Source organism: Mustela nivalis (assembly GCF_964662115.1).
Source record: "Mustela nivalis genome assembly, chromosome: 4".
Taxonomy (NCBI): domain Eukaryota; kingdom Metazoa; phylum Chordata; class Mammalia; order Carnivora; family Mustelidae; genus Mustela; species Mustela nivalis.
Window position 1 is genome coordinate 46384923 of NC_139023.1, and position 14837 is coordinate 46399759.

Here is a 14837-nt window from a genome sequence, read left to right on the forward strand (position 1 = left end):
TTTCATTCATAGGATTCATTCATAGGAATCAGAAATTCCTATCTTTCAGATCTTGGGATTCTTTTTTTTTAAGATTTTATTTATTTATTTACCAGAGCAAGCACGCGAGAGAGGCAAGCACAAGCAGGGGGAATGGCAGGCAGGGGAGAAGCAGGCTCCCCGCTGAGCAAGGAGCCTGATGTGGGGCTCAATTCCAGGACCTGGGATCATGACCTGAGCCCAAGGCAGCCGCTGAACTGACTGAGCCACCCAGGCACCCAGGTCTTGGCAATTTTAAGAATTCCCCTACCACTGTTTTCTTTTTCTGGAACTCCTATTAGTCAGATGTTAGTTCTTCTGGATTTATCATCTAGTTTAGAAAAAAAATCTTTTCCCTCTTATTTTCATCTCTTTGGCTTTTTGCTTTTGTTTTGTCTTCTGATAGAGATTTCTTCACCTTTGTTTTCAACTCTCCTACCATATTTTTGATTTCTAAATATTCTTTGTCATTCTCATGTTTTGTTTTGTTATTTTAATGAAACTCTCTTCTTTTGTAATTCTTGTCTCATGAGTAGTTAACTTCTCTGAGAATATTAATGGTTTAAGTCTCCTGTGGGGAAGAAATGTTTGACAGGCTAACTTCTTTGTCCATGTGAAGATGACCTTGGGTTTACCTTTACCCAGCACTGTTGCCCTGAAAATGTTCTGGATCTCACACACACCATATATACACACAGACACACAAATTATGGCAAGGAATGCTAGCTATTTTACTAACCAACGGGCTTTACAAAAAAAATATGACCCTTGATGGTAAATTACATTTGAAATGGGAGACTCTGAGTGGACTATAAAAATCTATTGGAAAACACAGATGTTAGCTGCCTGGTATGGTGTCCCTTGACAGGACTTGGAAGTTATGCTCATGTGCATTATAAGAAACAGTTCCTATCGTGTATGACTTCCCTATGTTGTGCCTATGTAACTGTCACTTCCAATTCCATGCATTTCTTGTCAGGGCTTGGAAGCAGCATAGGATTGGCTGTGAGGACACCCAGCGAAGATCTGCGTGATATACAGACATGCTGTGTCTTCTGTCCTGTACTATTCTATAAATCTAAAGGAACCTGATGCCAGGTTATGACCTATTGTATCCTGTGAGTGTGAATGTAACTCCAAACCTAAAACAATCACTAGTGCTCATGATAAGTATTCATTCCCTAAACTGGCTATTTTTTTTTTCTTTCTTTCTCTCTTTTTTTGAGGGGGGAGGTGGTTTAATTTTGGTTTCTGCCTTTCAAATTGGAAGATTTCAAATAAATGTGGCAATCCTAGGCTGTTCAGTCATATTTAGGAATGAAGCAATTGACTGTAAGCTGTCTCAGCAAGGATGGGGCACAGGATGCAACAGAGTGAGAGAACTGGTCAGGCACAGTGATGGAGGTAGGGGATGAGGGTATTAGTTTCATCAGCCAGGAAGGGAAGCTCTTTTTTCCTGTTCAGTCTGCAGTGTCCCCTCCAGAACCCTCTACTGCTAAAGCCTAACATCAAGCCAGTTAGCAGAAGAGGAATGTTTGTAAGATCTAGCTCTAGCATAATAAAGCAGAGCAAAACAAAGAGGCGGAATTAGAGCTGAAAGATAAACTGATTGTTGCCATGACTCTCATCTGTATCTCCCATCTTTTACAGTGAAGCATTTGGGCTTGACCTTCTTTCATGTTTAAGTCATTTTCCTACCAGCTCTCCAAAGGAATATATTAACAGAGTTATAAGCTGTTTCCTAGTTTCACCAATGATGGTATTTATAGTTCTGCGCTCCTTATTGCTTTGGGGTGATTAGCAGAAGAAGGAGTGATAATTTCTTAACTCCACCATCAGGAATTCTCTCCGCCTTTCTATAATTGCTCTATTTTAACACCAACTTCCTCACTAAAATGTGATAGTTTCCAGAAGAAAGACAAGCTCTACTTCATCTTCCCTTCCCTTTATCTCCCTCAGGTACCTCATCTTGTTAAGCTTAATAAAGGTTGGTTGAATTGTTAAATGTAAATTGTTAAATGTTGAATTGGTTAAAATGTACATTCTTTAAAATTTTTTAATAAAATTCACAACTTGTTTCAATGAGTTTTATTGCCATAGGTCACACACCTGAATCCCAACAAGCTGTCTTATAAATCTATGCTGTTGACTAAAATGAGAAAAAAGCAAAAGTATTTATAGGCCCATGAAAGCTCATTTTTAGTCATACCAGCAAAGCAATTCACTGTCTATATAACATATTGACAATAAAAAAATAAACCTTTCACTTAATTTATTTAATAAGCAGTCTTGTTGCTTTAGATATATGATACAATAAATATTTTTCTAATGGCTGTCTTCTAAAATATGTAATATTTTGAAATGCCTATACTTACCAATTCAGGGATGTCTTTTACTTTCAGAGGTACTTGGATTAAGCCCAAATGGGTCCTGAAACTAAGAGAATCACCATTTTCATAATTTGGGTTGCGAAGATTAATTAACACCTTTAAAAACAAATCCAACAAAATTGGTTAGTTTCTTTATAGAATGTTTACACTTATAAAATTGGCAATAATATACTTGGTATATCGCCACAAAATTAAAAACTATTTGGGGTTATGCATATACTTTAATTACATTCTAAAAAGCTATTCAATTGTGATGAAATGTTAAAATACCAGAAACATGCTTTAAATTTAATATTCCAACTGATGATCTACCATATGAAAGTCTAAAAAGTTAAGAATTTAGTTAGAATGAAAAACCTTTTATGCTAATAAAAAATAAAAATTGCTTGATTACAATATTTAACAAGGAAGGTGATAGAAAAATAAAAATTGCTTGATTGTAATATTTGCCAGATTTTAGGCTCAATTCTAGCCCTTTTAAAAAGAGCTATTCACAACATTTTTAGAGAGATAGGAGACTAAAAACTGCAGGGTATTGCCTCTAAACCAAATCCACAAGGAAAAAAAATTCAGAAGTCAAGCTAACAAGAAAGGCCATTTATATACTTCTCAAAATTATGCACAAAAAAACTTAGACATTTACATACCCTTTAATCTAGAAATACTACTTCTATAAATATGATTTTGGAAATAATTAAGATGTTTACAAAGATAGTGCAGAAAGAATGTTAATGAAGTAGTTTATAGCAGAAAAAAATGAAACAGCTTAAACATTCCATTAGAAGGAATTACTTAAATTATAGTTAATTGATAAAATAAAATACAATGTCATTTGCCTCAATTAATACAGGTAATGTAGGTAATGACATGAAAATATATTCACAATACATTCAGTTAAAAAATGTATAATAATATAGTGGTTTTTGCTATGTGATGTTATTAAAAGTAATTTTTAAAAAATTTTCTTCTTATGTATGCTTTCTTATTTTTCCAACAACAACAATACAGTTTTGGGAAAGAATAATTATAATTAAGATATATTTTTAAATTGAAACTCTTGAGAAAAAAAATTAAAAAATCCAGTGCAATGACATAGATGGAATTAGAGCATATGATGCTAAGTGAAATTAGTCAGAAAAAGACAAATAGCATGAATTCACTCATATGCGGAATTTAAGAAACAAATGATCATAGGGAAAAAAGAGACACACCAAGAAACACAATCTTAAGTATAGAGAACAAACTGATGGTCACCAAAGGGGAAGCGGGTGGGGGACAGGCCAAATAGGGATTACAGATGCACTTGTGATGAGCACTAGGTGATGTATGGAAATTTGAATCACTATATTGTATACCCGAAACTAATATGACACTTTATATTAACTAACTGGAATTTAAATAAAAGCTTAAAAAATAAAAAGCATCCTGTGAAGGAGATTAGGTAACAGAAATGCTATTGTATCTGAGGAAGGGATAATGAACAGATAACTAATCACTGATGAAACAGAATGTGCGATAATGCCAAAACAGTTTCTTAAAATTGCAAACACTAAACTGAAACTAAAAATATCAATGTTATCTGTTAAAAAATATATATAGCAAAGAACCAACAGTCTGCTAAGTGCAGACTAATACAGAACAATACAATTTTAGCTTAATTACACAAGTAAGGGATTATACTACACAGGAACTTCACAAATGGATAGAAAAGAGAAAGAAATGATGAATATGAGGATAAAAGAAAAGATAAAATATTAGAAATGCAGAAAGTATAAGGATATAATTATAGAAAATTTTTTTTAGTTAAAGAAGCATCTCAGCATGAATAATCAGAGATCAATTCATCAATAGTCCTGAAAGAAACAGAATACTATGACTATTAAGAAGAAAACATAAAGATAACCATACAAAAACCACATGAACTTTTGGCTCTTAAGTGCTAGAAAGGGAAAGAGTTTGGGAGAAATCTTTAAGAAGCCAAGAGAATTAAGGCAGTTTCTGATCAAACTAATTTCTCCTTAGAGTTACAAGGAGATTACAAGTGGAGAGTCTGGGTGGCTCAGTCAATTAAGTGCCCCACTCTTAATTTCAGCTCAGGTAATGATCTCAGGGGGGTTGTGAGACTGAATCCCACTTTGGGCTCTGTGCTGAGCACTGAGCCTGTTTAAGACTCTCTCTCTCCCTCTCCCTCTGCCCCTTAAATCCCACCACCTCCCACTTGGTCTTTCTCTCTCTCTTAAAAAAAAAAAAGGAGACATCCTACAGTTGACTTTTAAACAACATAGGTTGGAACTGTGTGGGTCCACTCAAATGCAGACTTTTTACAGTACTATAAATGTGTTTTCTTTACTTTATGATTTTAATATTTTCTTTCCTCTAGCATATTTTATTGCAAAATTAGAGTATATAACACCTATAACACATACAATATATGCTCATTGACTATTATGTTATCAGTAAAATTTCCAATCAACAGTAGACTATCAGTATTTAAGTTTCAGGGGAGTCAAAAGTTTTCTGTAGATTTTCGACTATGCAGAGGATCAGAATCCCTGGGTTGTTCAAGCATCAACCATATGCCATATGTTTTATGCTGGCAAACTAGTATCAGGGCAACAGTTCAGAAAAGAAATAAAAATAAATTGTGAAAGATTCATTAATTCTTTTACTCATTCATTCAACACCTATTTATTGAGCAACTATAGTGCTAAGCACTATTCTACCATAGCAGATGGTTTGTGGTAGCGCTATGCCTATCTCCAGGGACACCTAGATGTCCAGTAATGACCCTTGGCCACGATGGGATTAAATATACTAACCAGTCATTTAAATTGTGCTATTTAATGTCCCTGGATACAGTCCATATCAGTTTACTTACATTGTTTCTTGAAAATACAGATAGCTGGTTTCACCTGATTTACCAGTGGGGCTGTAAAAGACCCCTTGGGAAACTTGTGCCTCAACTCCCAAGGCCAGTGTATCTCACTTGTATCTTGACATTTCATAACCCAAAGACAAAGCATGTCCTGTGCAACTGAGGAAGAATCCTAGGAGCTCATCTGAAAGTTTGGATCTCTTTGTACTTGTATGTGCTTTCTTTCTCTTGCTGAAACAAAAACCTTCTATGGTTAAATCTTATGAAGTCTTGTGAGTCTCTTGGATTATCTGACTCTGTAATTGTTGCAGCAGTGCACAAAACAGAAAGAGAAGCTCCTGCCCTTGTGGATCTTCCATTTAATAGGAGAAGGCAGATAATAGGAGAAGGCAGAAAAAGACAATGTTATATAATGATAATGCTATGAAGAAAAACAAAGTAGTTAAACGTTAAAGGGAGTTCCAAGCAGGAGGTACACGGAAGACTTTGCTGAAAAGGTGACATTTAAAGCAAAGAGATAAGGAGTTAAGGGAACATGCAAACAAACATATGGGGAAAAAGCACTGTGGGCAGAGAAAACAAGGAGCAAAGACCCTCAGATGGGAGGGAATCTGGGAGAAAGCAAGGACGCTAAACTAGCTGGAGTAGAACAAATCAGGGAAAAGTTATAGGAGATGAACTCAGAGGTAATGGGATACCAGATCAAATAGGATGTTTTAGACCACTGTCAGGACTTTGGCTTTTAAGTAGAATGCGATGGGAAGCCACTAGACACGAGAGGAGTGATTTATATGGAATGGTACTTAAAGGGCTTCCTCTGGGAACTGCACTGAGAAGAGATTCTGGGTGGGCAAGGGTGGAGCAGGAAGACCAGCAGGAAGCCACTGCAGTGGTCCAGACAAGACATGAAAGTAGGAGGGGTTGTGATAAGAAATGGGTGGATTCTGAATACATTTTGAAGGTAAAAGTAACAGGATTTGCTGATAGATTACATGTAAGGTATAAAAGAAAGAAGAGAGTCAAAGAAGGGTCATTAAAATAATTAATGAGTTCTAGCCGGCTACTATAGAGTTGCACTTAATGATCGATGTACCTATCAAACTTAACTAAGCTCATCTTCACTAACAAACCTGCTCCTCCTCCTGTATTCTTTCTCTCATGGGAAAGGTACCTCTGCCCAGCTACCCAATCTAGACACTTAAATCATCCTTATCTTTTATTTTTCTCATACTCCCCAAACCTAATCAGGTCCTAAATCCTCCTAAAAATCTCTTGCAAATCTGTTGAACTCTTTCCATTTCCAACACTGTTCTTTTGCAGCAGATCCTTTTCACGTCTTGCCTAGACTACTAAAACAGGAAAGGACTTAAAAAGGAAAAGATTCACTGAGCATCTGTATAGGCCAGGCAACAGATTACCTGATTTATAGTTACTGTTTTTTTTTAAAGATTTATTTATTTGACAGAGAGAGATCACAAGTAGGCAGAGAGGCAGGCAGAGAGAGATAGGAGGAAGCAGGCTCCCTGCTGAGCAGAGAGCCCGACGCGGGACTCGATCCCAGGACCCTGAGATCATGACCTGAGCCGAAGGCAGAGGCTTAACCCACTGAGCCACCCAGGTGCCCCTAATTATTGTTTTTTAATCAAAATCTTCCTAATTGATTTTCTTGCCTTTAATCTCTCCACATTCCAATATATTTTCCAAGAGCTACTTCCAAACACAAATCCGATCATGTCATTACACTGCTTCAATGAATCTAGGGCTTTATACATGGCAATTCCTCTGCCTGGAGATATTCTTATATCGTCATTTCTTCCTCTTTTACCCTCACTAATATACTTATATTGATCCAATATAACCTACCTCCAGAAAATCCTTTGGTGCATAAACAGGTCTGAAAAGGCTTAAATCTGGAATTAATAAAATATATTAGAACAAAATTTCAATTAATACAACATATGAATAGTTATTAATAAAAAATGTTAATGACTCTTTCATATGTTACAATCCAGCTAAATTAATTCAGACTTGCAGAGTATTGACAATTTGTCATTCATTGACAAAGAACTTCATTCTTAAGTTTTGGGAACACAAAAATGAGAAGGCAGTCCCTTCCCTTAACAGCCTAAGATGACATATTCTGAAAGAAATTAAGAGACTCCCCTTCATAAATCTGTAATAAATTTATAACTGAATTGAAAAAACAATGTCAATATAACATAAAAGTTCTATATGAGAATTCTCCAAGTACATGGAACATAAATAATACTTTCTTAGTGAATTCCTCTAGTTGTAATGAACTGTTCTCCCTTTTGAACTTATATAACACACTGCTCCTCTAGTAGGGTACTTATTTCTTGCCCAGTCTCCCACACTTATTTTTAAAGGAGTGGTGGTGGGACGCCTGGGTGGCTCAGTTGGTTAAGTGTCTGCCTTTGGCTCAGGTCATGATCCCAGGGTCCTGAGATTGAGTTCCACACTGAACAAGGAGCCTGCATCTCTCTCTGCCTGCCATTCCCCCTACTTGTCTCCCTCTCTCTCTACCTCTCTCTGACAAATAAATAAATAAGATCTTTTAAAAAAATAAGGAAATAAAGGAGTGGTAAGCGATTATGTACATGTCTATCTATACAATTATATACATCTGTTTATCATAATAAATGAGACGAGTTGTCACTCAAATGTTTATAAAATTGATTGACTCCATTTAACATTAAAATAAACCAAAATACTTAAAAACATTTAGAAGTCTCAAAACTTTTCACCATTTAACCTACCTTTAAAGCCTGAAAAATATTTACCTTAATTATGAGTCTAAGAAATCCACTGAAAGATTTAATCTACTTTTCTATAAAGATGTTTTCAAATGATGCTTTAAAAAAGGATAACTGATTTAAATACTCTCGAAATAATGCAAAACATTGGTCAAAGTTAGGAATTTTTAAACTGCAAAGTAGAAGTTTAAGCAATAAAAGTAGAGGACAGTAATTAGCAGGGAAGGAAAATTGCTATCTTTCCAAAAGAATTGTTAACATTGTTATTTTGGAACCAGAATTAAGAGCGCAATTTGTTTCCTACTACCACATTTTGAAAAAAGTTGTTCATATACCTGGTTCATCAGTTCCCATTTCATTCCATTTATTGAGAAGTTCTTTCTGTTCTCCAACTGGCCTCTAAAAAAGGTAATTTTAAAATTGGTTTCATTTTGTGAAGTTTAGCAATGCAGCTGAAAAATAAGAACCAATAACTTACCGAAAAGTTTGAATAAGCTACCATAACGTAAGAAAAAAATAATTTTACTACATACGGAGAACTTTTGTTGGAATTACTCTTAAATTACTGTTATTTAACTATTATATCTAGTCTGAATGGCTCAGGTGAAACGTGATACTAATGAGCCCCCCAAAAAGAAGGTAAATGATCTCTACTGGACAGTAAATTTCACAAAGAAATACTGCTCCTCAGCCACATACTCCATCTCTTACCCCATCTAGCAACCTCAGAAAGGCATCGTAAGGGGGACTGGCAAAGACCGTGTGACTCCGAGTCAGTAGCAACATCTTCCTATACGAAAGACTGTATATTGCCCAATACTATATACTTCGACTTTATATCAAGAACTTTATAGTTCTCCATATAAATTTATCTGCTTTTTACACCATCCTTCTGGTGCCTTCAGTGACTTGTCCTTGGGTATTACCCAAAGTTCATCCACTATATCCTGTCCCACACAAGAAATAAATAGCAGGTAGGGAGAATAAAGTGAAGAGAAACTTGTGTTTTCCTATTCAGGAGCCGTCAGAAAGAATCTTGAGCATTCCTCAAGTGGCTTTTCTTTTCCTCTTTATCTCTCCCCACTCAAAACCCATAGTGACATGTAGGCAGCCACGGACCCAGCTAGAGGCGAGGGATCAAACCAGGCCCTGACTCGTGCCTCCTGAATATCAGTTGAGTTGCTCTGGAGAAAGAAGAGCCTGAGCTATGGACCCTAAGACTCGCTGGCGTGACTGCCTGCATGTATTAAGAGGCAAAACTGGGTTGCACATTTAACTGTTACAAGATTACCCAGTACTTGCACGGATTATAAATTGCACCATTGTAAGCTCGTGAATTGCTCGTTAAAGATTAGCTAAGTAGACAAAAGTTACTGGCGTCAGAAGATCCACTACCAGTGCTTGGGAAATGGGTTTCGTAAAAGCTTAAGGGGTTTCATGTGAATGTTACGTGTGTATAAAGAATCAACCGAAAATAGATACTTCCTTATAATTGTTTCTGTTAGCTATATAATGCCTCACAGCCTTGAATAAAATTGGCACTGCTTGGACATCAACCACTGTGTCCCTCCTGTCCTCATTTCTTTACAAGTCTTATTCTCTCCGCATTCTCTTACTCGACCCTGCTCGTGTCATGGCACCGGCCGCGACAGTGACAGATAAATGTTGAGAATTAGATCTAATAGTACTATTATTAGAACTAAATAGTTCAACAGAGAGATGACAAATCATCATTTCATTCTCTATGTTAATACTGAAAGATGGTACCATACTGGCTATTACAAGATAATAGTATGCCTCAACCCCATCTCCGATTAAAAAAATATGGTTATTGTGCTAATTACTCAAATGTAAGGAGACCAAAGGTAAGTAAAATTCTTAAAGACCATTTATAATACTTATAACCTTTATAGCCAGATTTCTAAATAATCTATACATAGATTATATATTGTATTTTTATTTATTCTCAAGATATGTTCATTACGAAAAGCATTACAATATATGTAATAGAAATCTATATAGAATATACCCACGTAAGTGGCCTTTTACAGAATTTTGTTTCACTATAAACTGGTATACTGGTTAAAAAAAAACAACTGCCTAACAGTTACAACTTCATGGTACTCCTAGTATTTGATTCACAATAAAATACTTAAATGTTAAAATTACCTTTCGTGCCAATGGGATACTCAGTTCAGTGCACATGCTATTTAAACTCTTCAAAATTCTTTTTTCCCAACTTCCCTGAAATATAAAAAAATAACTTATTATTGTTTCTGGTTAATAATACCAAAACTAATTTTTTAAAAATTAAAGCTATTATGAGTTATATAGAAATGGTGAGGTTGGTTGAGATTGGTTAACTTCATTCATTAGTTCACTCAATAAATATTGATTACTGCCTACTATGTGCCAGATACTACCCTTAGTGCTGTGAACTAAGCCATGAACAGAAGGTCTCAGTCTTCATAAAACTTATGTTCTAGGGGGAAGGTTGGCAATGGGGTTAGGAAAAAAAAAAAATCAACAACTCATATTATAAGAAAAAATAGCAGGTAATAAAAAGGTAAATTACTTTTAAGCATTTTGAAAATGTTTGATACTTAGAAATCCCATTAATAACCTAGTAAAAAATGAAATTTTATAGGAATTATTATATTGTGATTTTTCCAAACAAGACATTTCAGTCCTAAATACTTCACCATGCATGTTCTAATAAGAACCTTCTCCTACAATAGTAACTACGATACTGCTATCACACCTAAGAAAACTAGTGTTAATATTTCACACATCTAATACCTAGTCCACCATCAAACTATTCCAGTTGTCCCCAAAATATCTTTTATAGTTTTTAAAATCCATAATCCATTAAAAATGCATGCATTACATTTTGTTGTTATGTCACTTTCCATGTAGCTGAATCTAGAGTCTCTTTGTTCTTTTCTCTTTCATGATATTGACTTTATTGAGGAGTCCAGGCCAGTTATCTTTTAGAATGTGTTACAATATGGATTTGTCTTATTGGGTTTTTTGCAGCATTGATCACCTTCTTCTCCAGCCTCCATATCTCTTTTAAGCTTGAAATAATGTTATTTTTAATAGCCAGTCATAAACTGGTTATCCATGTATACCATGTTTTAGTAAATTATTCTTTTTAACAACAAGCTAAATTGTCATAATTTTTTTTTTTGGTCTTTTTACTAAAACATGCCTAGAGGCCACTTCTGGCTCACTGAAACCAAAATGCTCACTGAAACCAAAATAAAATAATACCAAAGCTTCAAAATTTAGATCAAGAGAAGAGAAGAGAACTATATATAACAGCATTGATAATGGACAGTTATATCCAGGCAATAAAAGTATAATAATAATAATAATAATAGCTCTTTTATGTGGTTGTTATAAAGCTTAAAGATGTAAAGTGCCCGGAACAGTGACATAATAATGATGATAATAATAATCATTCAATAATCGATAGCTTTTACGATAGCTATTATTGTTCACAGCTTCCTCTTTAACAGACACATTTAAATACATTACCCTCTTTATCTGGAATATACTCTCCACGTTCTACTCCAATCCCCAACATATTTTTTCCTATTATCTGAGTAAATCTTACTCGCTTCTCAGGTCTTCATCTCTATTAAGATTTCTCTTCCTGATCCCTCACTGCAGATAGTAGTAGGTACATTTGCTTATAGTCTCTCACAGCACCCCTTCTTTCACCTATCATCACATAATCACACTTTGTCTAGCACATAATAGATGCTCAATGATTGAATCGATTTCTACTCTAAGTAATGTTGCAAGCATTTTTAAAAAAATTTGATACAACAGCCTAAGCAATGAATGAACAAAAAAGCATTTATCTGTAGGAGAAATATATAGCTGTGTGAAACGTATAAGCCTTAGTTCACTAAATATTTACAAACAGCTTTTCAGGAGTAGTAGAATAGTCTTCATAAATTATATGAAATGCTGACAAAATAATCCCATTTACTGGTTTATTTTCAATGATCTCTCTCTCTCTTTTTAACTGTAAATACTTCTCTTAAATCTAAGACCTAAATAAAACACATTTGAGCACCTTATTCATGATCAATGAATTAATAATTATATATGTTAGTTATAACAGTATAACCTTCTTCCATCCCCAATGTCCTATCCTCAATTTATCTGAATAAATCTTATTCAACTTTCAAGTCTCAGCTTAAATATCATCTCTTCTAATAAACCTTCTGTCACTTGCTTCCCCCACTTCAGACTGTGGCGGAAGGAAATACAAGAAAGCTTATTTGGGGGGTAAAAAAAAAGGAATTTTAATTCAGTCATTGCTATAAAAATAAAATTTGCATAAAAATTAAAAATCTAGTCTCTGGGCACCTAGGTAGCTCAGTCGGTAAAGTGTCTGCCTTCAGCCCAGGTCACGATCCCAGGGTCCTGGGCTCAAGTCCACATTGGGCTCCCTGCTCATCGGGGAGTGTGCTTCTTCCTCTCCCTTTGCCCCTCCACACTGCTTGTGCTCACTCTCTCTCTCATACTCTCTCTCTCAAATAAACAAATAAAATCTTTTAAAAAATAAAAAATGAAAAAGTCCAATTCCTGAATTCATATTATTTATCCTATTATATAAAAAAAACTTAACTGAAATGGTTTAAGTTAGTAAAATCGTGAGTTCCCTGTTTCCAGAAATACTCAAGCAAAGGGACATGAACTTCAGAGGTTGAATGAGATAAACTTGGGTCCACTTCAACTCCAGTCATAGATAACTTTTTTCAGGCTCTATCTGTAGAAGTGCCTAAACAAGCCCAAAGTCTCAAAAATGCTTAAAAAAAAGTCCTGAGTGAAATAAGTCAAGCAAAGAGAGCCAATTATCATATGGTTTCACTTATTTGTGGAGCATAACAAATAGCATGGAGGACATGGGGAGTTAGAGAGGAGAAGGGAGTTGGGGGAAATTGGAAGGGGCGGTCAATCATGAGAGACTATGGACTCTGAAAAACAATCTGAGGGGTTTAAAGTGGCGGGTGGGTGGGAGGTTGGGGTACCAGGTGGCGGGTATTATAGAGGGCACAGATTGCATGGAGCACTGGGTGTGGTGAAAAAATAATGAATACTTTTATGCTGAAAATAAATAAATTTAATAAAAAAAGTCCTATGCTATTTATTTAAATTAAAATCTTTATATTTAGCACACACAGAAAAAGTGGAAGTGGTAAATAAACTATTGAGAAATGACAGTGCACTAATGCAAGATACAAAGAAAATAATGGTTTCTACCCCAAAGTCATGAAATAAAGCTTTAAAATGCTATTTAAAAGAAAAATGAATGGCCTTTTACATTTAAAATGTTTAATAGGAAGACATTACCTTTTACCCAAACCCACATCCTCTCCAAATGAAATTATCGTTGCCTTCAAATCATTTTCCCTAATAATTGGAATCTATGGTATTAAGTCAAAGGATTTCAAGAGTTTTATAAAAAAGGTAATTTCTAAACCATGAGATGCAAAAAAATTACAAAAGAATCACAATTGTATTGAAAACTCTAATTGGGTATTATATTGCCTTGCTACTTTTTTATAACTTTTGGGACTTCATCAAGATCAAAAGCTTCTGCACAGCAAAGGAAACAGTCCACAAAACAAAGAAGTAACCCACAGAATGGGAGAAGAGATTTGAAAATGACACTACAGGCAAGGGGTGATATCCAAGATCTGTAAAGAACTCCTCAAACTCAACACACAAAAAACAGATTATCATGCCAAAAAATGGGCAGAAGCCATGAATAGACACTTCTCCAAGGAAGACAAGCAAATGGCTAACAGACACATAAAAAAATGTTCATCATCATTAGCCATCAGGGAGATTCAATTCAAAACCACATTGAGATACAATCTTACACCAATTAGAATGGCCAAAATTAACAAGACAGTAAACAACATGTGTTGGAGAGGATGTGGAGAAAGGGGAACCCTCTTACACTGTTGGTGGGAATGCAAGTTGGTACAGTCATCTGGGAAAACAGTGTAGAGATTCCTTAAGAAATTAAAAATAGAGCTACCCTCTGACCCTCCAATTGCACTACTGGGTATTTAACCCAAAGATAGAGATGTAGTGAAAAGAAGGGCCATCTGTACCCCAATGTTCATAGCAGTCAATGGCCACAGTCACCAAACTGTGGAAAGAACCAAGATGCCCTTCAACGGATGAATGGATAAAGAAGATATGGTCCATATATACAATGGAGTAATATGCCTCCATCAGAAAAGATGAATACCCAAATTTTGTATCAACATGGATGGGACTGGAAGAGATTATGCTGAGTGAAATAAGTCAAGCAGAGAGAGTCAATTATTATATGGTTTCACTTACTTGTGGAGCATAAGGAATAACACAGAGGACACTGGGAGATGGAGAAGAGAAGTAAGTTGGGGGAAATTGGAGGAGGAGACAAACCATGAGACACTGTGGACTCTGAGAAACAAACTGAGGATTTTGGAGGAGAGGGAGGTGGGGGCTGAGTGAGCCTGGTGGAGGATACTATGGAGGGCATGCATTGTATGAAATGGAAAAAGAAAATGAAAGTAAATAAGTCTTTAAAAGCCATATACTTTAGTGTGTAAAAATTTTGAAATTATAAAATTAAAAAATGATTTCCTTCATACTGAAAAAAATAAAGCAAAATAGTTATAACCCTGCTATCTAAAGGAAAAAGATTTTAGTAATTCTCTGACTATAAAAGTAATACATTTATTCAAGATAATTTGGAAAAAAGAA

At 35.2% G+C, this 14837-nt stretch overlaps 1 protein-coding gene across 6 annotated transcripts in view; it reads right to left on the reverse strand.

The window, feature by feature from the left end:
• TBC1D19 (TBC1 domain family member 19) overlaps window positions 1-14837 on the reverse strand; it is a 165998-nt gene that overhangs the window by 95001 nt on the left and 56160 nt on the right. For all 6 annotated transcript variants that reach the window (XR_014311089.1, XR_014311090.1, XR_014311091.1 and 3 more), the window contains 4 exons: window positions 10227-10301; window positions 8393-8456; window positions 7147-7193; window positions 2394-2504 (listed from right to left, as the gene is read on the reverse strand). Coding sequence is in view for 3 of the 6 variants with exons in the window: in XM_082728405.1 (XP_082584531.1) it covers window positions 2394-2504; window positions 7147-7193; window positions 8393-8456; window positions 10227-10301 (297 nt within the window). In the remaining 3 variants the exon portion in view is untranslated. The remainder of the gene's footprint in view (window positions 1-2393; window positions 2505-7146; window positions 7194-8392; window positions 8457-10226; window positions 10302-14837) is intronic.